This window comes from Equus przewalskii, chromosome 1, assembly GCF_037783145.1.
Source record: "Equus przewalskii isolate Varuska chromosome 1, EquPr2, whole genome shotgun sequence".
Lineage (NCBI taxonomy): Eukaryota > Metazoa > Chordata > Mammalia > Perissodactyla > Equidae > Equus > Equus przewalskii.
In genome coordinates this window covers 141,883,978-141,909,039 of record NC_091831.1, presented here as the reverse complement: position 1 = coordinate 141,909,039, position 25,062 = coordinate 141,883,978, and the positions used below count along the sequence as shown (strand labels likewise).

Below are 25,062 nucleotides of genomic sequence, written 5' to 3'. Positions count from 1 at the left end.
CAAGCCAAGGAGACAGGCCTCAGAATGAACCAACCCTGCCAACACCTTGATCTTGGACTTCTAGTCTCCAGAACTCTGAGAAAATAAGTTTCTGTTGTTTAAGCCACCCAGTCTGTGATATATGTTCTGGCCGCCCTACCAAACTAATACAGGAGGAATCATGGTTAAGGCGAAAATTGGAACCATGACGCTGGAAAATATAACCCAAAGAGTGTGTGTAGTCAAGAGCCTCAAGGCACAGGAATAGGGCCCCAAAGAAGGAGCAGGGAGGGAGTGGTCGGAAAGGAAAAGGAACCAGGAGTCTGTGGTGTCGTGGAGGCCGTGGGAGCAGAGTGCTCAAAATGAGAAGAATTATCAACAGTATCAAATACAGCAGAGAATACCAGTAAGCTTGTGAATGACATGTAATTGACATGGCACAGACAGTCTTAGTGAGAATGATTTCTGTTGAGCAGTATTGACAGAATCCAGATTGCAGTAGGTTGAGGAAAGAATAGAGATGATGAAGCAGAGAATGTGGATGTGGCCAACTATTATGAGAAGTCTGGATGCCAAGGAGAGGAATGAAATTGAGGAGATTTACTATATGGAGAGCTATAGACCTTGAAAAGGGAGAGAGAGGCTTGTTTCTGCACTGAGGAAATGGGCCCAAGAGAGTGGGAAGGACTGAAGATGAAGGTAACCATGGAGTAAGATCCTGGAGGAACAAGAAGAACCAAGGTAAGGGCAGGGATGGGAGAGTTGGCCTGAAACAGAAGAAAAATGCTTCATCTTCTGAAATTAGAGCAAAGGAAGTGAGGATTGATGATGAGGTCTGTGGACTTGTAAACGTGGAGCCGTAAACTGAGGCAGATCAGGCACAATAGTCTCAATCCTCTCTCTGAAGTTGGAGCAGTTTCTCTAGTTGTCCAGTTTTTCTTTAGAGGCACTTGGTCTCCAGGGTAGAGGAAGACCAGTGTTTTCTGGGTGAGTTCAGCAGAAAGGAAGGGCCTGCGAGGGATTTGAGAGTAAGATGCCCGATAGGTCCAGGTTCTGTTTCAGCTTGAAGAGATCTACATAACATACAGAGCAAATGTGTGATCGAAAGACAATTGGTATTTTATGTTCTCATTTTTTAGATGGAAAACATTACAGCACAAAAGGCAGAAAAAATTAAGGTAAACTGTAGAAAGTTAGCAACAGAAGAGGTTTCTTGATTGTTTCCATCATAAGAGAAGGGAACATGAGTGTATTAGGAGGATTTTCTGATGCACCCATTCTGGTGTGTTGAAAAGGAGGAGAAAGAAGAAACTAGAGATCAAGCATTGGCATAGGATAGAGAACCACTATCTGATACAAATACTCTGTGATTATGTATGAAGAACTTTAAAAAGTAAAACTGAGAGTAGAACCCATCCTATGCAAAATTGTAGCATAAAGGTTAGTTTTGGTGCTTTCAGCCTTCCTTTTTTATGCCCCCTTTCTCTTTTATTTGACCTTTTATATCTCCCGATCAGATATACTAATTCCCACTTGGTATTAATGGTTAATTTGTATTCCTTCCTGGTATAACATAATACATTAATAGTAACAATAGCTAACATCTTTGAGCACTTATTATGTGCCATGTATTAAGCTTCATGTTCACATTATGACATTTATCATCCCAACTACCCTGTGAGGAAGGTACTGTCATTATCCCCATTTTACAGGTAATAAAATGGAAGCTTACCCAAGATTCACAAGGCTAGTAATTGGTAGAGCTGAGATTCAAACCTGTGTCTGTTTGAAGCCACTCTTCTACCATTTAAAAAGGAGAGCTTGAGAGGACAATGACTTGCATAATGAAAGGCAATGGTGAAATCTGAGATATGGGAATGAAACAGGCTATTTTTATCCATTCCTTTAAAAACTCAACATACGGCCTGCCCGTCTACAGTATAGATGTGACACTGAGACAATGACAAGAACCTCGTATTAAGAAACCTGTTCTGTTGCTAACTTTCCACATTTTGCTTTAACTTCTTTTGCCTTTTGTGCTGTAATGTTTTTCCATCTCAAAAATGAGAATACAAAATATAATTTGTATTTAGATTACACATTTGCTTTGTACGTTGTGTTGATCTCTTCAAGATGAAGGATGTGATGTGGCTGAGAACTATTATTTCCACCCCTCGCTGCCCCATCCGCCAAATGCACCATCAATTTAGTTCTATAAAGCAATGCAGCAAGCAAATTCTGTGTTATTTCTGAAAGAATCCTGGCAGTGAACTGCATCCCCTTTTAATTTCCCAAGGGATGTATCCAATTTATATCAACTTTGATGTTTGAAATATTTCTGCCTCTTCGTCAAGAAAGGGAAAATACAGTGGGATGCTAATAAAATAATTGTAAGTACCAATTATCTAGAGTAAACAGAAAACAATATTGCACAAATACATGAAAACATGCAGAAAAACAACAGCGTGATGATAGAAATTAACTTTCCGCCACATTCCCATGCATTGTTTTGAAGTTCATGTAATTTATGACACAACCCTCATATTAGATTTTGAATTGGAAGAAATAAGCTTCTGTTTCATTATATTATACTGTAATATGGAGCTTAATAAGAGCCAGATAAATCTTAAGCATTGCATTACAACTGTGTTAATGATTATCATCACAGCTTTTCCAACACAGGCACCACAGTGTCATCACAGATTATAATGTAAAGGAAATATTAGCAATTCAGAGTGCCCATATACTGTAGTTAATAAAGCAGTGAATAGAAATCAGCTTTATAGGTAATTTACCAGCTAAGGACAATTATTTCTATACTGTGTCACAGGCTTATGTGAGGAGAATAACTTTTTATATAAAGAAGATCGATGCTCATAACATTCTAACTTGTATACTGCAGCAATTCATCCAATATTGACGGCTGATAGTTTCTCTTAATAAATTAATTTATTGCCTGACAACACAAAAGACGCAGTATTTCATATTGTTGACTTCCCAGGGGTATTTAGCAAGTTTGCCAACTACAATAAAGAGTCCAAATTGTACTGGTAGGAAATAAAGCAATGAAACGTGATTCGCAATATATTGCGGTCAAGTGTTCCGTGTAAGTACTGCGCGATTTATGACCATCTCAGAGCACAGGGATTCTGCTGTGTCTGGTGGAGTGGCTTAGCAAAATAAAGACAGATGGCAGTGTAGTAAATAATTACTTGATTGGAAGGCGACCACTGCAGGCTTGCTTCCTGCCTTCAATTCAACTAGACTTCACCTGGGGTTCAGCACATTGATTCATGTGAGCATTTACAGCTTTGAGTTGATTGACCAAGGAAAGAATCATAATTTAATAATTAATAAAGAAAAAGGATGCTGTGAAATGGGAGGGGATGCGAGTCCTCAATGGGTTCCCTCGCTCTCCCTTCTGTTGTCAGATAATCGACTACCCTCTATCGTTAAGATTCAAAGGGAATTGTAATGTGTAGACTCCTACCTATTTCTAAAAGACATCTTAAAAAAAAAAAAGGTTGGGGTAGAACATTGGAGGCAATCTTGACAACTAAATTGAATTTCAAAATATAGTCACTCCTGTCAGTTACCATACAACCAGTTTATAAAGCACTTGAAAGTGGAGTAACTACCGTTCAAGTAGTTTTGGCATTTACATGAAGATACAGCTCAGGATTCACTCTTTGTTCTTATTATGAGAACTCTTGGGGGATACGTATGAAGAATTGGTTAGAAATCCACTCAGCTGAGAGAACCTAAAGGTCTAAGCTTTTTTCTTCCATCATTAGAACCTCAGGGATTCTCTTAATCTTGGGACGTGAGAAGGGCAGGCTTTTACTCTCTCTCTAGCATTGTGGCTTCGTAAATCATGACAGACTATGGAATTATCTAACACGGAAGACATGGATTCGCACCTAATGCCCAGGTGGTGGCCCTTTCCAGGGAAAGGACCCCTCTCTTTGCCTCTCATTCTTCTGTTAATCCTGCCTGTCCTACCTTCTGTCACATTCCAGCCTGGTTTATACCATCAACCCCTCTTTTTTTAACTCTAGGTACAGCATTAACTCCACTCCTTGCAAACATTGTCTTTTGCACCTAGCCCCACACACATACTTGACACACCCCCATCCCTGACAACGATTCACTTGTTTTTCTTCCTTCGTAGAGATAATACTCTCAAATGCATTGAACAGCATTGACCTGTTCTTTTATTTCAACAAACTCCTCTTGAGCGCTTATTATGGTGGGAGGCAAAGCAGGCAGGTGTGGGCACAACTAAGGCTGGGAGAGGGAGTATGTGAAGTGCCAGCACAGGCTTTGGAATCAGACAGACCTGGGTTCAAATTCCACCTTGACACTTTTTGGCTATGTGACCTTAATCAAATTACTCATCCTCTCTGTGTTTCACTTTTCGCATTTTTGAGTGGAATAATTCTAGTACCTGCCTCACAGATGTATTGATTTGGATGAAAGGATATGATGGCTGCAAAGTGTTTAGCATTGTACTTTGCACAGAATAACCTCTCAATCAATGGTAGCAATGAAATATGACAGAAGCTACTCTCCAGGAATTTGCAGTCTGGTGGGGATAAAATAGACATGTATCTTAAAGCTCTATTCTGTGTCACACAGTTATAGTTACTGGGATACAGGTTGAAGTAGAATATTACAGAAGTGTAAAATATTATGGAAATTTCTCTGATTGAGAAATTTGGGGATGGTTTCTTCAAAAAATGCAGACTGGGTATTCCTTCAACAGGCAGATGTAGGCAGGCAGAGCACAGCACTGAAGAAGTGGGGTGAAGAGGGAGGAAGACAAGATTTGGAATCAGAAGACTTGGGTCGCCAGCTGTGCAACCTTGGACAAATCGTTTGAACTGTCTGAACCCTAGTTTCCTTCACAGGAAAATGGGGAGAACACTACTAGTTCTGCCTGCATCCCAGTATTGGTGTTGGGATCAAACAAGATACTATGTGGAAAGGGCTTTATGAATCCTGAACATCACAAACGTGGTGGTGGTGGTGATGGTGGTGGTGGTGGCCGTGATGGAATGAGTAATTTTTAATCTCAGCCTCGTGGAAATCAGTTTATATCTATCCATTCATCCCCCTTGGCTCACCCTCCTGGCAGCTAAGGGTACACGTTTGCAAGTCAGCTAGCCAGTCCTCCTGTTGAAAGAAACGTTTTGACAAAGTCTACTTTTGATTGCACGTGGAAACAGAGGCGAGCAGTACGCCAGACAGATAATTCAGAAGAACAGATAATCAAAACATCGCTTCTACTTAGCACTGAAATGAGGAAAGGAGAGATGCACAAAAGGAGGCCCTAGATCACCCACAAAGGGAATAATTAAGAATTAACTCTACTAAGAATTTGCAAAATCTCTGTGCAAGTGATCATACCACTATGTGGATCTGAAAATCCGAGGTGGCCGTGCAAGCTGCTGTTGGCCTTTACAATGGAGTCTGTCTGCGGCCTGTCTCCGCCGTCTTGGAGGGAACTGCTGAGTCTGACTCATTCCAGCACAGTCTGGTTTTGTCTCTCAGGCCTGAGATTTTGCAGTTTGCTCTGTCTGGGACAGACTGTGTACATACCTTCAAGCAAATTGTTGGAGTAGCTCCCGGTTGACTCAGCCAGCTGACTCTCTTACAAAGGAGGATTTATCTTTTTTCCTCCTTTGTCCAAACTGGAAGACAAAGAAGATGGCAGCTCATGGGTAATCACAGGGTGTGCTGGAGCCTGCCAGAAAAGGAAGAGCAGAGAACTCCCTCCCCAGCGCAGCCCTTGCGGTGGCCCCCAAGAAGCTCACAAATAATGTACTTTCCACAAGACTGCAAAGTGCAGGACACTCCACAGCTGACCCCTGCAGCACCCCAAAAAGTGGATGCTTCCGATGCTGTTGCTCTGGGGCAGCCTGCTTCACGTACCTGTATCTTTAGGGTTCTCCCTTTAAAATGACGTGTTTGAGGGGCCATGGTTTGGGGGAATTAACTTGGCATTATATCAGGTGCCATGTTTAGGTTCATCTGATGATGAAGAGTTGGAGCTTAATAAAACAACTCTGAAATAAGAGTAATAAGCCAAAAGCAAAAGGGCTTCAGGGGCCAGCCTGGTGGTGCAGCTGTTAAGTTCACATGTTCCACTTCAGTGGCCTGGGGTTCGCCAGTTCAAATCCGGGGTGCAGACCTAGCACTGCTTATCAAGCCATGCTGTGGCAGGTGTCCCTCATATAAAGTAGAGGAGGATGGACATGGATGTTAGCTCAGGGCCAGGCTTCCTCAGCAAAAAGAGATGTTAGCTCAGCAGATGTTAGCTCAGGGGGCTAATCTTCCTCAGGAAAAAAAAAGTCTTCATAGTGGGGAGCATACAGGATTTGAAGTTGAGCAAACCTCTTTACATTTGAACGCTGTTATTTGCTGGGTGACATCAGACAAGTTACTTAACCTTTCTGAGCCTCAGTTTCTTCGTCTACAAAATGAGGATAATAATAGTAACCATTTCAGAGTTATTTGGGAAGGAATAATGTGCAGCACAGTCCCTTGCACCCAAAGAGTGTGCAATCCATAGTAACCACTAAGATCACTCCCAGGCTTCTCAAAATACTCAATTTCCTTTGCATGACTAAGCCCATTTCCAGACGTTGCATAAATACACTGCCTATAGAATGCACTCCTTGCTTTCTCCTTTAAGAAGCTCCAAAGCACTTTGCAGGAACTGTTGTTTATTCTTTTTGCAAAGCTAGGAGGGTGGGAAAGGGGAAGGGTTACCATTTCCATTTCACAGATAGGAAATCAGAGGCGTAGAAAAAGTAAATGACTTGCCTAATGTCACATAAAGCCAGTGGCAGAGCTATAATCGGTCATGACCCACCGTGCGATGCAGCTTATGTTCACCTTTCGAAAGTCAGGGATAGGCAACTCCCGTCCGAGCTTTAAGACCATCAGTCTAATTTCTCAGATTTTCTATAGCTGCTGATCTTGAGAACCTTTGAAGCTTTGGGGAAATCACATGGGTGATTTGACCTTAAATCTCATGCCACTGGCAAAAGATTAATTGCTAAGACCTGGAAAGGGGCCAGACAATTCTGTGTAGCTGAGTAACAGCCCCGTCTAGGGATGTGACTGTCCTGACAGATTTAGTTAGTACATAATTGATAAGTCTAGGGTTTGTATAGCTCCGCTTCTCAGATAGATAAGGCAACAGCCTTGGAGGGTTGACATTTACAGAAGCCCTACCAGTGTTTTCTAACAGTGAATCTAGCTTTTCTACTCTCTTCCTCAGAACACTGTTCATTTTCTAAGGCTCAATTCTCAGCAGGCAATAAGATAAGAGGAGCTGACAAGAGTGCCACCTTGCCTACTGTAAGCAGGAATGCCCATCATTCTGTAGCACTGTCATACGACTGCTTTTAAAGTCTTATTTACCCGTGCAGGTTGAGGTCAGAGAGGAACATGAGGCATTAGGTAGCAGCTGGGAATTTTTCATCACTATCAGAATCCAAAAAAGATGAAAAGCAGCCAGATGCAACCCCAAAGCTTGGATGGTGGGTCTACACCCTGGACAGGAAATTTCGCACCGCTTGACTCTTGTCCCAGATTCCAGTGTCGTGAAACCCTTTTTAGCACTTTGCGCTTTGACAGGCACGCTCAGAAATGGCAGGCACACAGAAATCTCGGCTTTTGTTTCCTTTGCTTTGGTCACTCACTCCAGAAAATATTTTGCTTCTCAGAAGGAATTGTTGGTGGATATTTTTCACGGTAATTTGTATTCGGAGCCCATAAAGTTTTTTAGAAGATTTGGTTATCTTTCCTTAATTCTTGCTCTCTAGTTTTATGTCTCAATTCAGGAGGCATGGTTGTGTGTCTGATACATACCCATATACTTCTGTAATTTTGTCCCTTATCCTTGTAAAATATCTGACCCAGTAGCTTAGGTCAGTAAGTCACTGGTTTACAGTGTAAGATCTTATGTACGGTGGATCTGCCTTTTTGTTTTTTTGCCAAAAGTAAATAAAGATGGCATTACATATCCCCCTTTGCCCTCACAAATAAAAACCCAGTGACTTCATGGATTACAACAACACATAGAGCTATTTTCCTGAGCTAGTTATTACTTTCTGAATACAAATCCTGGCATACGTTACTTTTAATAATCACTCAGAAAAATCCTATTACAAATAACGATTTTATGGCATATACACCATTTTTAGCATTAAAATAGTTTATGGGGGCCAGCCTGGTGGCGCAGTGGTTAAGTCCACATGTTCCACTTCAGTGGCCCGGGGTTCACTGGTTTGGATCCTAGGTGCAGACCTATGCTTGTCAAGCCACCCTGTGGCAGGCGTCGCACACAAAACAGAGGAAGATGGACATGGATGTTAGCTCAGGGCCAGTCTTCCTCAGCAAAAAAAATAAGAGGAGGATTGGCAGCAGCACATGTTAGCTCAGGGCTAATCTTCCTCAAAAAAAAGAGGAAAAGAATAGTTTATGAGAGTGTTCTTAAAAACCTTGTCACTCTGAGTTAAGTGATTTTGTCTTCTTTCATCAGATGAATTAGAGAAATTAGAACAGGAAAGGCTGGCTTTGGAAGCCACTATCAAAGATAACGAATGTGAAGAAGGAAGTGGAGGCATCCGAGGCTTATTTAAAAAAGCTGGCAAGTTGGCCATTACGAAACCAACTCCTAAAAAAGGTAAGTAATTTTAAAATTTTCAAGAAATATTGAGAGATGAGCCATTACTTGAGTATCTAGGGGTCAGAAGTCAGCATCTGAGATGTCAGGGGCACTGAGCGTGGGTAAGGACTGGAAGACATTTCCCTTGAGAAGGTGATATGGGTAAAAGCTAGAAGCTATTGTCATTTATCAACAATGTTAAACCCTTTGTACCATCTTATGGTAAAAACTTTATTTTGAAGTATAATATTTGGTTTGGGAGCAGATTGAGTGCCATAAAATACAAATTTCTTAGTTTCTATAAGGAAAGGGATAGAATTTTAAGATTACCCAAACTAATTTATCTACACACACACCATACATATATACCTTGCAGACATTTCAGGAGATTGAAAGTAGACAAGTACATGTAAATGAGGGATCCAGCTATAATTCTTATTTCAAAAATGCATCTTTATCACAAACCAGAGTTCTGGACTTGGCACTTCATCCATACTAGTTACCTGTAGATTTTGGCTGAGTGATACACTTTTCTCTGAATGTCTCGGTACATCCAGGGAATGGAGACCTAGAGAATGAGAAAGCTTCTTATAAGTTTTATAAACAGGTGATTCAAAAATCTGATTTTCTTATTTTTGAAAATCGCTTTCTTTCCAAAACACTGCAGGTTTGAGTTTAATGAGGTCCACAGCGACCTCTGCTGGTGGAAAGTTGGAATGTTAACATGCATTTCCTTCATGTGCAAATAATCCTATAGTTACTGAAGTCATTCGCTGGTGTGAGGCTCAAGAAACATCATTTCTCTGGGAGGGTCTCCAAGTCAAATAGCAAGATCCAAATCGAGACGTAGTAGGCTCCTGGTCTAGGCTGACAGAATCCAGTCTTTTAAAGAAGCTGTCTGCTACCCTGGAGAAGGTTTGGTGCTGTTTGCTTATTTTCCAGCTATAGACCAAGGATGAAATTTCACGTGTGATATACTATTTTTATATATTTACATAGAATGATGGATACTCCAAACATTTCCCCCCTTCAAATACGAAAGATGCCCTCAGGTACCTGGAATATTCCATGGGCTATAGGAGAGACTGCTATGTATTACCACCCTTAAAATGACATTTTCTAGGAAAATGATATGTTTGAATCTGAAGTTGGAGGTACCTCAGGAATTTCAGGGTGTAAACATTAGAATAAGACCAGAATAAAACCATCTGTGTGCTAACTACTATTTTCTTTCCTTTCTTTCCTTTTTATTTGTTTTATTCGTGAGAAGAGTTAACTATTCATTGAATTTGCTCTCTTCACTGGTACAGTCTGGAAAAGCAATGGAAAATGCAGAAGTCATAGCCCAATACTATGTTCTAGCTGATGGGGAGGAGGGAAGCATTAATGTCCTTGCTAATGAAAGGAGGACTTGTTATTTATTCTGGAAGCCTGTTTTGCGTCATAATACTTTTGGCAAAAATGTACTCCTCTGAAAGTCAATATGTTTCATTATTCAGAAAAACAAAATAATGCTGTTTTATTTCCAACACCTTAAGTTTCAAACACAGCTCTAAAGTAGGGCCATTTACTGCTCTGGGCTTATCGTGGGTTGACAACTTTTGAGTTCTAGGTCAGGACCGACTCTGCCTCAGGCACTCATACACAGTCCTCTCGATGCTTTGGTTTGCATGTAAGTGGGGGCAGGGTTTGGTCCATTTCCTAAATGTATTTACTTTCTACCTCAGCAGTCCTATGGAGCTAGAAACAATATAAGATAATTGCTTCAGAATTAACAGACCTAAAACATGGAAACAGGGAAAGACAGAACAAAGCATCTTTAGAACCTCTTAGATCAGAGAGGAAGCTCTGAGGAGGCTGTCAGCTCTGCTCTAAGCACTATGATAACACCATTTCTTTGAAATAGAGCAATGAAGTCACTACTTTCAAAGACGTGGAAATGAGAAATAACATATATAGTGTAGCAAAGAAACCCCTACTGACAAATGGGAGTAAGGGTCCAATTCAAACACTGGCATAGTTCCCTAGAACACTTTCATTGTGTCATGTTAGGGTGGAAATTGCATTAAAAAAATCTTTTTTAAATATTTTATGTGTGCCCTTAATTATAACTCAAGTAAAGGAATTTTGTCCTTCCATGTTTCCTGGCTTTTTCATCTCATTCACCAAGATTGAAATCGCTCAAATGGCTTTTCTTAGCTTCACAAGATTCCTTAAAAAGAAAACAGGAGTAAGCCAGGCCGACATTAGGACCACAGAGAGTGAAGATGTATATGGTCCTTGGCAACCTTTATAATCTAGACATTCATGGAATTGACACCAAAATTGTGCTCAAGTGAATGAATTGTCTATCAAAGGAATATTTCTGATTCTATTGCTTTTCTCTAGAAAACTGATCACCACATGTACCACTTTCAAGTAAATCTGAAAATATGATTAAGTTGAGTTATATCTGAAATTTGGAAAAATTGGGACATTTTGACTATTGTATCAGATAATTTTGCATTGTTACTTTGTCTAAATATTCATTTCACTGAAGAGAGAGATTACTAAGGACCTGAGGAAAGCTGTAATCATAAAACCAATCTCAAATTTCTTTGAACTATTGAAGGTCATCTAGATTACTGTGGGGTTCCACCTTTATCTCCCCTTTTTGGAGAATAGAGCTCGCTATTTACCTTTAAGTATTAAAAACTTTACAAGTTCATGACCCTTCCTCTATTTTCCCAAATAGATTTATTGGAAAGTTGTTTTGTTTCTTTCCTCAAAAGACAGATATACTACTTTCTCTCTCCTTACAGACAGCAGCATTAACACGATCCAGTCGATGCATGTCGGGGAGTTCAACCAGAAGCTGGTGGAAGCCAGCAACCAATTCAAAAAGAAGCAAGGAAAAGGCACAATTGATGTTTGGTGGTTGTTTGATGATGGAGGTAAAAAATTCCAGAATATACACTAGGGAGCAGAATTTCTATGTTGATAAATCTAACAAACTGCTTGGGAAGGTATATGAAAATGATACCAGTTAAAGAGTAACATTTCTGTGCTCTCCAAAGATTTTAAATTATTTAGGAGCTATGAATGTGGGAATGAATAAAGATGTAAAGCCATTCATTTCCTTTCAGTCAGATATACTTATCCTTTCAGTCATAATTTATTCTTCTTTCAGGGTTAACACTCCTTATTCCCTATATCTTGACTCTCAGAAAAAAATGGAAAGACTGCAAATTAAGAATCTATGTTGGAGGGAAGATCAACCGCATTGAAGAAGAAAAAATTGCGTAAGTAACTTATCACTCATGTGTTGGAACATTTTGGATGTCTGCTGTTTTCATGCTTTTATTTTAAAAATTCTAGGTGTCTTTGAGGCACAATAGATTTAAAGACAAAGTCACCGTGGTCGGCCTCATGTGTACTTGGTTTTCTGGTCAATAAATTATCTGCATAATTTTTCTAATCACTGCTTCAAGTCTTGTACCCCCTGCCACAAATGCTTTCAAAAAGGGATCTGGCATTGAAGCTTGACCTGACATCTTGAATGAGAGTAGCCATATCTTGTATAACGTTTATTTTGTTCTGACTAGTAAATGTGTCCAAGAAAGGAAAAGCCTTAAGGAGTTTGTGTCCAATAGTTTCTTCTGGGAGATTCAAACCTGTTAACATGCAGCAGCCCCTTGAACATGCACACTTAACAGGGAACTGAGAGGCTGTGGGGACCAGGTCCTAGTCCCAGCCCTGCCACCAACGAGCTGCAGGAGTTAGCAACAGTCCCCACACACTTCTGGGTCCCCAGTTTCTCATCTGTAGTTGAAAGAGTTTAAATGGATGGCTGTTGAGAAAACTTCCAGTTTGAAAAATTAAACTAAAAAGTCCCACAGTGTAGGTGCGTATCTTTTTTATTAATTTAGTCGTGGAAAGCTGGACACACATGGAGAGTGTGTAGTTGTGAGAGCAAAAAGCATGCTGAGAATGTGGTGCCTCCGAAGGTCTCTGGTGGAAATCTGGAGAACAACCTTCGGCGGCCCTTGGTCCCCCATGGCACGCCTAAGTTCTGAGCCCTTCCTGGAACCACTGCTTCCGGAAATCACAAAATAACAACAGGCTTTTATTCAGTAATTTTTCACATTTTTCTCCCCCCTCTTAGGAGGATATTATATATTGTCAATTCCATTTAAAGAGTCAGATTAAAATGGAAACTAACATGATGTCTATAAGAATTTATATTTTCTTAAAGTGTCCAGTATCTTATTGGGACATGTGATAAAATTTTAAAATGGTTGGTGGATTAAATGATAGTATGGCATCAGTGTTAAGTTTCCTGATTTCAAAAATTGTGCTCTGGGGGCTGGCCCAGTGGTGTAGTGGTTAAGTTCGTGTGCTCCACTTCAGCGGCCTAGGGTTCACAGGTTTGGATCCCGGGAGCGGATCTAGCACCGCTCATGCTGTGGCGGCGTCCCATATGAAAAATAGAGGAATACTGGCACAGATGTTAGCTCAGCAACAATCTTCCTCAAGCAAAAGGAGGAAGATTGGCAATGATGTCTGTGTATAGAAAACAATGTCTTTGTTCTTAGGAAATATCCACCGAAGTATTTAGAGGTAAAGGGGCATTATATCTGAAACTTACTTAAAATGGAAGCTAGGTAGGTAGGTAGGCAGGTAAGTAAGTAGAAAAAAGAAAGCAAATAAGCAAGAAAGCAAGCAAGAAACAAAAAAGGAAAGAAAGATGTGCATAGATAGATGAAGATATATATAGATAGATGAAGTTATATATAAAGAGAGAGAATGATAAATCAAATGGGGCAAAATATAAGCAGTCGGTGAATGTGGAATTTCTCTGCACTATCCTTGCAACTTTTCTGTAATTTTGAAATTGTATCAAAATTTTCAGTTGCCAGGGAGAAAACCTCCAAAATATAATCTATAATAATTATTAATTTGTCAGTAACACTATAAAAATTATCAGCAAGGTAATAATCAATCAGTACTAAAACTTGTTCTCTCTTTTTCAAATGATGAGCATGAACAGCTCTGCATTACCTCCCCTGAAACCTGAATGCAGAGCTGGGTTTGCTGTTTTCAGTGTCTGCACCTACAGGAATCACTCTTTGCCTTCAGTGGAATAGCGTGGTCTACACTCAGCGAATCCATCAAGTGCGATGATGAAAATCAAACAGCAACCAAAGCCTTTGTCTGAAAGCTAAGCTGAAATAAGACAGGATTGCTTTCAATATCTTAAACCCAAAACTGAAAATAGTTAGATATGCGATGATCAGGTGTTTCTCTCTTGTTTTCAGAATGGCTTCTCTTCTGAGCAAATTTAGGATAAAGTTTGCAGACATCCATATCATTGGTGACATCAACATGAAGCCAAACAAAGAAAGGTACGAAACATTTAACAAGATCCATTGTTTACCTGTGGTACTCATTCTCTTTTGTGTTGATTATTAAAGGGTAAAAATGGTATGTATTTACTGCAGTGGCTTTCTGATAAGATATAATAAAAAGGGACTTCAATTAATCATGACATACAGCTATCAAGCATGTTCTAATGGAAGGAAAAGTTTTTACAGTGAAGAGGAGCTTGCGAGGGAGAATTGTGGAAACACAGGTTAGTTACCACTTCAGAATTGTGCTTCAATGTTCTTGGCTTCTGTGGTAGTAAGAGTAGCAGGTTCAGATGACTCTGACGTGAGTGATAAGGGCAAGTTTTCATCATTTAAAGTTACTGGGAGGGGCATCCTGGATGGGGAGCTCTGATGGAGAAGATGTGGAAACAGCTTGCGTCTTCTCAGCACAATGACAGAACCGACCCTCCATGGCCATTTTAGCTTTGGGGCACTAAGGACCCAACACTTAGAGCCTATAAACTTTTCATGGGTGTCTAAAACTATCTGAATCCTGGCAAGGAAATGTATTCGCTCCAAAATTTTTAAATGGCAAAATGGAAATAATCGTTTATAAATGTCTTTAAATCATGACATCATTTTAACCCTCACTAATTGTTAAATTTGTCAAGTTCATGATATTTGGAAACAATTTATAGATTAGAGATTCAAAGGAGTTCTCAAAGGTATAAGGAGATTGTCTGGAAATTCTAGCCAACTGTAAATTAAATTAACTACTTAGAGCTATAGTTTAGCAATTATAAAATGTTTTCAATTGTTTACAGTTCAAAATCATATTTACTGTTGCATCTGGATGCAATTTAATGCATTTGGCTTGGTGTGCAGTGGGGCTTCCAAGGGTGAGAGTACAGAGGGACACAAGGGTCTCAGAACGGCTTAGGTCCTCGCTGTCCCATTGGACGTCTTCTCATTTCTGTTTAAGATGCGTTCTTACTGACCGAACAACCACCTCAAATTTCCTGTCGTTTGAGGGTATTCATGATTCCTGCAGGGCTGTGTTAAAAATGGCTTTACAAAACACCTTAACTGTGACAAGAAAGCTATTATCGAAAGAGTTGAGCTGGGTTGGGTTATTACCATGTGATATTTCCTCAAATCACATATACCACTAATCCCTTGCATTCCCATATTTCTACAGTTATAAATATTTCAGAAAATTAAGAACAGATTTCTAATTCTCCTTGCTAAGTGGAATTAGCACTCTGTTATGAGCTGGGTTGTCATGTAATGATCTCTGGTAGCCTTCCACGTTTCATTTAAAGAAGTTTAATTCCTAAGTTGGTGCCTCTTGGCATTTGTAGGGATGTGAGCAAACAGGCTCATCTTCTGACTGTAATTGGTGGACATGCATTCTCTTTCAAAACACAGCAGATCCAATGCTTTCCTAGGATGTGCCACTTAGCAACAGGCCAGAGCCTGCCAGTGCTCTGCAAGTAGAGGGCCATTTACTCTTGTCTAGAGGGTAGTTATGGTGTCCCCTACTACTTTGGATTTTCTGTAAGTCCTGGCTCAATGCCGGGCACACATTAGTCACCTACTTCTTGTAATAGAATTCATCTTGCTGTTGTTTGTCTTCTCAGCAATTAAGGACTGTCTGTGCTTGCTGATTAATCTGTTCCTTTATCCTTTGCCTCTTCATCCATCAATCTGATTTTCTGTCCCCAAGTCCTTGTTCCTTCCCTTTCTTTCATGCTAGTCTCTGCCCAGCTGCCAGGGTCACCCCCTGGATCTCCATCCTTCCTATCACCACGGGTGTCAACGGACCTCTTCCGCTAACCATTCTCTTTATTCTTGAGTGCCTATCATGGTCTAGACACTCATCTTACTACTCCTGACCTTTGTGCCATGGTGTCCCCCTTTCAGGGAACAAATTCTATGGACAGTAGTTAAGAAATGAAGGACCAGGCATTTTTGCTTTTGTCCTGGTATCTAAGTTTGATTTTAGACACCATCTTAATTTGATGTTTCTTGCATATCTTCATGATCCTGCAATGAGAAGTTCTACTTTCTCAGGAAAAAAATGAATTACTTCTCACAGTTTCGAAGATTTTCTCTCTGATAGTTCAAGGTCTTGAGGAAGATGTAGAAAAAAAAAAATCCATTCTTACTGGAATAAAAGAACCCTTGCAGTTACTGTACCCTGGTGTGAAGACAAAAGGCCACAAAGAAGGGGTGTGCTGAAGTGCCATACTCCTCTCTTCAGCCTTCTGCTATAAGTGATGCCGTGTTACCTAATAAAACAGTCACATTTCGAATGTTGGCAATGGCTGTTCCAATATATGAAGGTAAATTTTAGAACAGAGGATGGTCATTCAGTAAATCTCACAGATGGCCACTGGTAGCACATCTGGCACCTTTGTGATGATTTTAAAAAGGCAACTCCTCTGAGCGGTTCAATTAGAGAAAGAGAACTCTTCCTCTGGGCTGTTGCAGCCCCAGGCCCAGGGCCCAAAGCTCAGAGTGCTGGCTCAATTTCGGCTCCCACATGGGCCTGCTTGGCCAGACAGCCCTTATCTACCATTAACAACTATCTCCTGATCACTGTTCTTTCTTGGTGGCCAAGTGACATTATGTGGAAAATAGTTTGTCAATGATTTCCATGTTGGAGGCTAATGTTAGATGCCCTTAAATTGCCTTTAATAAATCTTTCAACTACCCATAAAACATTAGTAAGTCTTGATGGAAACATTTTCTCATAGAAGCATTATCTATAAAGATGGTGGGCCAAGGGTGAAAGGGAGTACAAAAGCAAAGTTAATGAGAAAATAATTGAGCTAGGAGAAACTAACAAGCTCTTATGGTTAAATTTCATTTTTTATTATATAGACTGAATTAAAAGTCATAGGCCAAAAAGACAACAATCTTTATACCGAAATCAAAGAGAAACTAGAAGCAATTAACTAGATAATTTATCTTAAAGATGCTGGAGTGGTCACAAAAACAACTAGTACGTTAATCTGAGAGAAGAAATCTTACATGAACTTAGGGGGAAAATTTTATGCAATGAAAAAATTTTTAATCTTTATTAGTATGAGGAACAAGGATGGGGAAGGCAGGGCAGCTAAAGTTAATTTTTTAAATTGAATTAATTCTCATTTATATTCAATAGCATGTAATGCTTGGCCTATTCTAGAGTCAATTAAAAAATGTAAGAAAAATCAGATTTAATGAGAATCAAAATAGAAATCTTGAGTTACCTTTGGGTCACCTAGTTAGGAGAATGGAAAATGGCCAGCTCAAGGATGAGCCTTAGGATGAAGAAATCAAAGATGAACAAGGAGCAGTAAGAGTTCAGAGAAAATAAATGGGTAAATACAGCCTCATCAGAACCTACTGTGTCACCTAGCACGTTTCAATTGCAAGTAAAAGGAAAATTAACTGAGAGTGACTTAAATAATGGAAATTATTATCAAACATAACTGAAAAATCCAAGTGTATTTTGGCTTTCAGGCAAAGATTGAAGGTTAAATTTGTAATTAAGGACTAATTCTCTTTCAGTCTCTCTACTCTACCTTCCATTACAAAATCAGCAATCAAAGTTGATTTAGCTTATAAAAACAAGATGGTTGCCAATAGCAACTAAAACTACATAGTTGCTCATTTATGTTTGGTTGAGAGAAATTTTTCTCTTAGTCTTGAACTCAGGTTCTGGGCTCCATTCAGGTTGCACAACCTGAGCCATTCATTGTGATCAGTGGAACACTAGCTGCCTGTTGACCTACAGGTTGACACTAGGTGTTGACCAAGCTTGCCTGGGTTATGTTCCCATCCTGGCCAATCACTCTAGCAGAAGGAATAGAATTGTGCTGATTGGCTGATGCTGGGGATGGAGTCATTCCACCAAATTACAGTGGGGTAGCATAGGTTGGATGCCAGGGAGACAACCAACAACCTTCACTCCACCTTCTATTTCTTAGGAAACTATTTTTTGAACTGGTCTTTCTAATAAGCACCTGGGCTGAGATGCAAAGAACTCTTGTCCTGATCAAAATAATATACGTAGAGCTTACACAGATAGCCTCTCAATTGCTAACCTTACTCCTGTGGCTGTTCAGTAAAATGAATGCCTTGTTTTACAGGGCACTGCACACTTTTCAGAGCACTGTTACCCAAATCATCATACTGACCCTCACACCAATCCCCACACCAGCTCTGAACAGCCATCATTGCCCCCTTTTATGGGCAAGGTCATCCAGGTCAAGAAAGACAATGTATGAGCTGGAGCGAGAACCCAGGTTCTCCTCTCCTAAGTCAGCACCTTTGCACTGATTACCACCAAAGGTCTCTGAAGGCATGGCACTGTTGGAAGGAATAGCAAATAAATGTACTGTGTGGTTGGAAGCAGAATAGGGCATATCAGTCTTATTCCCTGCCTATCATTGTCCACCGTTCTAAATAAGTCAATGCCTCAGAAATCTACTGCATTAAGTATCTCTTCATGCCTTAACAAAGGCACAGTGGTAGGGACACCCTGCTCCTTTGTAATCTCTGCATTTTGATCTGCAAATCCTAAATCAGGCCAACTGATGAAATCATTGAACTCATCGCATCGTATTTTAATTTCTTAACCTAACAGCACATTGTTTCTAATTATCGCTCTTTCCAAAGCTACTAAATTATAAGTAAACTACATTATATAAAACCAAAGACAATTGTTCATATTTGACATTATCTTATAGTAGCATTCCGAAGACAACTAATCTCATAAATTATAAGCCTTGTTTGTACTTTCATTTTAAAAATAAATCTTATGAGAGTCTTATGAAAGACAAGAATGAGATTTCTCAGCAATTTTCAAAATGTTTCACAACTCTGAGATACTGCTGCTAGTTTTCTACTCAATGATTTCTTCTTAATTGCTCTAAAATGGCCTCCGATTTTTAGACATTAAAATAGTAATGATTTTTATTCCTCCTCTAACGTGCACCTTAACAGTATTCACTGAAAATCTCAAGCAGCAATAGCAGACACCAGAAGGACAAAGGCTGCATTATTTGCAGCAAACATCCAAATTGTTCTATAGCCATTAGACTTGCTGTTCTCCTTCTCCCTGCGCACAGCCTCCTGCTATAAGTAGGAGCTGTCGTGTGGACTAAAGGGGAGGAGGGCAGCCCTAGCCAATTCCCAAGGAGCCTAGTTCATCTCCCACGTTCAGTCACGAATGTCTCCCTTAAAGTCTGTACAGTAGGCAGATGGAAACTCATCTCAGCAAATGGAAACTCATTTATGGGCTAAAGTGTCTACATTACAACTGTGTCTTTGACTACACTATGCAGAAAATGCATTTGCAGAATGATTACTATCTATACGTTTGTGTGTTTATATTGAGGATGTAATACCTAATAAGCTGACAAGGCCTCAAATGTGTTAAAGCCTTTCTTTGGCAGGGGGGCAGTCCTGTAGCCATGGTTTTACTCACAGTAAGTCCCCAGCGAAGATAATTCTTAAAAGATTTGCATGACATTCAGCTCTGATTCTGCAGCCAGCAGTGCCAGTCATACCTGGAGTATCTGTGAAATAATGAGTTAGTTTCCCACTGTGAAGCTCCTTTATAATTCCAATTTCAGCTGGAAAGTCTTTGAAGAAATGATTGAACCATATCGTCTCCATGAAAGCTGCAAAGATTTAACGACTGCTGAGAAATTAAAGAGAGAAACTCCGTGGAAAATTACAGATGCAGAACTGGAAGCAGTCAAGGAAAAGGTAAGGACTTGTCCTCCTTAATTTTTACACTTTTCTCTCTAACTAGCTGAAAAAGAAAACAGTGGTTGATTTAAAGATCAAGAGGTAATGTTCTATTACAGAATTTCATTATTCAAGACCCAGGATTTCTGCATTTTTCAAGTGCTTTTCAATCATATTACTGGATATGAAGATTTAGAAAACTTTTCATTTTTTTAAGATAAAATCGATTCTTTTTTAAAAGGTAAGAAAAACAGGTTATTGATACATATTGTGAAGTCTCCTTTTAAATTTAATTTTATAGAACAGGAGACAGACCCATCAGTCTAAAATAATTTAAGTCAAGTCAATATGTGTGCAAAGTAAATAAAGGTAGATTGACTCATGATTTAACCCAAAACAAAGAATTTTAGCCTGGTGAAGATAGCTATGAACACTAACGAAGAGATCTGAGAAACTAAGTAAATGGGACAATGAACATGAAAGTTGGATGGACACACTGTAGGACGGATGTAAAATGGTGTGCTTTTCACGAGAGCCCGTAAGATGGGAGTTACCCTATTCTGGCCTGAGCCGAATGAAGTTGTGATAGTGAGGATAATGAAAGGGGCAGGGACACAAGAATTAGACAGAAGAATTGACGTCTGAATTGGATTGGACATTCAAGGAAAAGGACCTCAAGAACCCCTGTGGGGGCCTGGAATTGGCGACCCCAAGATGTGTCTCTTTGGCATGAGGATTGTTTGGGGCTGGTTACTTTTAATAAACTGCAGACAGGAAAGCAACTGAAAAGTAGAATTTACTTACCCTTTGTTAAGAGACATTTACATTTGTAAGGGAAATCTCCATCTGTAAAAGTGTCTCCCTCTCTGTACCAGGAAGAAGGGGGATGACCTTATCTCTAGAAACTCTTATCAATGCCAAAGGCAAGGACTTAAATCTGCATCTTTTTTTACTGTACTTGTCTGATAAACTCCTGTAACTGACTCCCCCCACTGCCAACATCTTCCTGTGTCTTTAGCTGAGGAGGATATTTAAGGCGGTGGCCTCAGCCATTTTGGCGAGTTACCCAGGTTGCCTGAGCCTCTCCCATGTATACATGTTATAAAGATTTGTTTCATTTTCTCCTGTTATTCTGTCTCATGTGAATTTAATTCATTCTCCAGCCAGAAGAACCCACAGTGGGTAGAGGAAATGTCTTCCTCCCCTACACCCCTAAATTACAAAATTTAAATAAACTCCATTAGGAGCTGAACTTGGAGCAAGAGATGCTAAAAGCCCTTCAAATTTAGTGGAAAAAATACTGAGCTAAGAATCATAAACTCTGTGTGTTATAAACTGCCCAGTTCTAACAAAGATTTTTCATGTAATTGAGCAAATCACACATCTGAGCCTTGGTTTCTGAACCACTGAAATATAATAATAAATATTACTCTCATCACAGCAAAATAGTTAATGTAGTTATTTTTCCAAGTGAGTCTTTCGGTGACTTTTTAGTCGAAACCAGTCCCTGTGCACATAAAATATTCAAAAAGCTTAAAGAAAGGTAGACTAGGATATGATCTATGTTCTTAGAATATCAAATTGGTGTCAAGATGAGGTTAGTTTTCTTCAGCTACAAACCTGTTCCCCAGAACTGGACATTCTCATTTTTTTACTGCTATCCATGTTGTTTACTTGTTTTTTCCCCTAGAATTAATAAACCACCATAGCCCAATGACAATCTGGTCTTATTCTTTACACTTCCAAAACTTCTTCTGTGGGGCCAGCCTGGTGGCATAGTGGTTAAGTTCACGTGCTCTGCTTCAGCAGCCTAGGGTTCACGGGTTCCAATCCTGGGCATGGACCTACACACATCAAGCCATGCTGTGGCAGCATCCCACATACAAAATAGAAGAAGACTGGCACAGATGTTAGCTCAGGGACAATCTTCATCAAGCAAAAAAGCGGAAGGTTGGCAACAGATGTTAGCCCAGGGCCAATCCTCCTCACCAAAGAAAATAAATAAATAAAATTTCTTACGAATTTTTAAAGTACTGTAAATTTACAAACCTGAATGAAATAATTGTCATTTTGTTTAAAAAGTGAGGTTTTTCTACTTGCTCATAATTTGAGGGAAGATAAATTGTCCTTCATAATTCTGGGAGAACCACCCTCAACAAAATCTGAATGTCCTCCACAGAGTTATCGCCAAGTTCGACTAAATGAACTCCTACAGGAGCACTCAAGAGCTGCTAATCTCATTGTCCTGTAAGTATCATTGCAGACATTTAAGAACGTTACAAAGAAATCTTCGGTGAGTAAGTTAATCAATTTAAAAGCTCACAACTATTCAGGTGGAAGATTTTAAAAATTTAGAAGATGTGGGATTTTAGACAGTGAAGGAAAATAAATATCACCCTCAGATTCTGACGACTGGGGCCCAGGGGCGTTAGAGGGCATCATTTGGACTTTCCTCTAAGTGTGCCCCACCCACAGAGCCAGGCACATGTGCCCACCTAGAACCCCAACTCCCCTATGAGCGTGGAACCTCACGCTCCAGGAACCTGACTCTTGAATTCACTGCCTAACAAGCCCCATGCTGGCCACCAAGAGGCTCATGGGCCCCTTCCCCAGGTGGCTGCTCCTGAGGTATGAAGTTCATAGCACATTCATGAGGGTCCTTACCACGTGGGAAGAGGTCTAGGTGGGAGAAAAATTCAGTGGGCTTTTCCATTTCCACTCTTTGCCCTCCATTCCACAAATATTAGGGGTGCACCTCCTGAAAATATTAATGTTTGTTTACCCAAAGATTGATAGGTAAGCATGAAAACCTCCAACCATTTCACACTTATTCTCATGACCTGCCTCCTAGGTATGAAGGTAAACATGCCTTTAGCCGGGTCTAGACTGGAGGACTATCCAAGACGTAGAAAGCTCTCCTGAACCGGGTGCTAGGATTCAAATAGCTGTTTTCTGAGCTTTCTCCCAAATATAACAGCTTTAAACTATTGGGGAAAATAATTTCTGCCAAAAAAGTGGGGAGAGGTATTGGTTGATCAAATTTTCTATTTAAAGAGGAGTGAACGTTTATAGTTGTGTTTTATCTCTACTCTATAGTGTCTAAGTCTGTTTTTCTGGTTTATAGATATTTGCATTATCTGAGAAATACATCAGTTTAATATCTGTTTCAAAATAATTTCAGTACTTTCATTTTGGGGGAAGGGGTATAAAAGTTTCAGACCACTGGTTATTAAATAGCCCAGATGTTAGTGATGTCAGTGCCTGTAGTCACTTTCGTTTTTTGTTTTTCTTCCATGCTGTCAGGAGCCTTCCAGTGGCAAGAAAAGGATCTATATCTGATTGGCTGTACATGGCTTGGCTGGAAATCCTCACGAAGAACCTCCCTCCTGTCTTGCTAGTTAGAGGAAATCACAAAAACGTCCTGACATTTTACTCTTAGAGCATGAAAAACTGGAACACATATTAACTTAACATGTGGATAATTAAGAAATATGTTCCAGTACTGTTAAAAAACAAAATATTCCACTGAGTAAATCTGAAGATCTCATTGGCTTTATTCAACCATCTATGAAATGGGCAGCATCCCCTCTAGCAAACAGCAGTGCACCCTGAGGAACTGTACAAAATGGAAGGTTTTCATAGGAAGGAGGGTGGGGCAAGGAAGTTATTAGCAAAAGAAAGGTTAGTTTCAGGCTAGGTCATTCCATTTGGCAGGGAAGCAACTGGGGGCGGGGAGGGGTTGGATTTTGTCATGCAGATTGCCTCACTACTGCTAATCAGGAAATTTCAAGTTGACTGTTTTAAAGATTACATTTCTGGGAGGGGTCGAAACTGCAATTAAGTCTTGGTTTGCTGTTGTGGGGGCAAATGACTCCGTTTTGGGCCTGCTGCCTCTTTTTAAACTGTACTTTATGCTGTAAATCTGATCTATGCATATGCAAACCTCTGGAGACTATCCTACAGGATTCCACATAAACTTTCACTTTTTTTTTTATTAGTTAACGGATGCTTTTTTCCCTATCAGCTTAAGGGGGTGTCAAAGCCAATGCTAGCACTAGAAAAACATTTTTGTCATTACTGTTAATAAACAGGAAAATTAAGCAAACCCATGCCGGCTTCTGCTCATGAAAACTACCAACTTGATTGTAAGCTTCTCCAGGCAAACCTAATCTTTTGTTTGCTTCCAGGCCCTGGTACAGGTCTCAGCCCCACAGCAGGTTCTCATTAATGCTTATTGACGGGCTGGTATAGTCACCAGGGGCGGTCATCAAAGGAAAAGACCAGCTGGGCTGGAAACGTGATTATGCTTGGCCTTCTGAGAGGCTTATACCTACAAAGAAGATTTGAAAATCAATAACTGAAAACTTTAAGAAGTACTTGAGTCTACAAAATGTTTAAAGCAGTTACCTAAATAAGGTAATTTAATGTAACACAGATTATATACTTAGACTGATCTGTGCGATCATTGATAATGTACAGCTTTAATTTGTTGTGGACTGAAAACTATATCAGTTGGATTAGAAGGTGACATATATTCCAACTAAATGAAATATATTCCACTCTTAATATATAAACTTTAATTGTCCGTCCCACTAAATATTTTGAAATTTCCATCATGGTATTACTTTACATATTTTTTCTAATTAAGCGGTTAGCACAGATGAAATCTTCGTAGGCGTCTAATTGAAAACTGAGTACCACAAATTTTCAAACTATTATATATCCTGAATCATATACTTAGTGACTTTATATGGTGATCATATGGATTTAAAAGAATAATTAAAATGTGAAGTGGAGAAACTTGCAAAATTGGGAATATGCAAGTATTGATTTTTTTCATCTTTGTTAGTATTCCTATAATGCTTAATCACATTGAAAAACCAACAAAATTTTTTTCTGATGGATGGTTTGATTTTTTTTTCCTGCTATGTTTTGACTGTTTATTCTAACTGATAAAATATAAGAGAAACAATAAACCTAAAATAAAAGCATTCTTTAAATTTGTTTGCTTTGGCCTAGTTTGTACTTTCTTCACTTTTCTGTCACCCAAATCACAGTGCGATGGTACAGCAGATGTGAGCCTGAAAATTTCAATTAGTTACCTCATCTTCAGGTTGTCTAAAACTGGGATTCAAAATTAGGACTTCCAAGCACAGACTCAGCTCAGAAGGATGACTAGGGAGTAAAAGGGCAACAGTCAGCAAAGTTTAAGCAGCTGGCTGTCCCTAGTCCAAATCCTGGCCCATTTCACTCATCTCAGCCCTGGATTAAACCGTCTCTCTTGAGCCCTATGTACCTGAAATCCAAATG

At 39.7% G+C, this 25,062-nt stretch overlaps 1 protein-coding gene across 2 annotated transcripts in view; it reads left to right on the top strand.

The window, feature by feature from the left end:
• SLC12A1 (solute carrier family 12 member 1) overlaps positions 1–24,763 on the top strand; it is an 84,004-nt gene extending 59,241 nt beyond the window's left edge. For both annotated transcript variants that reach the window (XM_008513799.2, XM_008513800.2), the window contains exons 21-27: positions 8,534–8,677; positions 11,461–11,592; positions 11,829–11,940; positions 13,957–14,043; positions 19,635–19,770; positions 21,932–21,999; positions 23,056–24,763. In XM_008513799.2, coding sequence (XP_008512021.1) covers positions 8,534–8,677; positions 11,461–11,592; positions 11,829–11,940; positions 13,957–14,043; positions 19,635–19,770; positions 21,932–21,999; positions 23,056–23,191 — 815 coding nt within the window. In that variant the 3' untranslated portion in view covers positions 23,192–24,763. The remainder of the gene's footprint in view (positions 1–8,533; positions 8,678–11,460; positions 11,593–11,828; positions 11,941–13,956; positions 14,044–19,634; positions 19,771–21,931; positions 22,000–23,055) is intronic.
• The last annotated feature ends 299 nt before the right edge of the window (positions 24,764–25,062 follow it).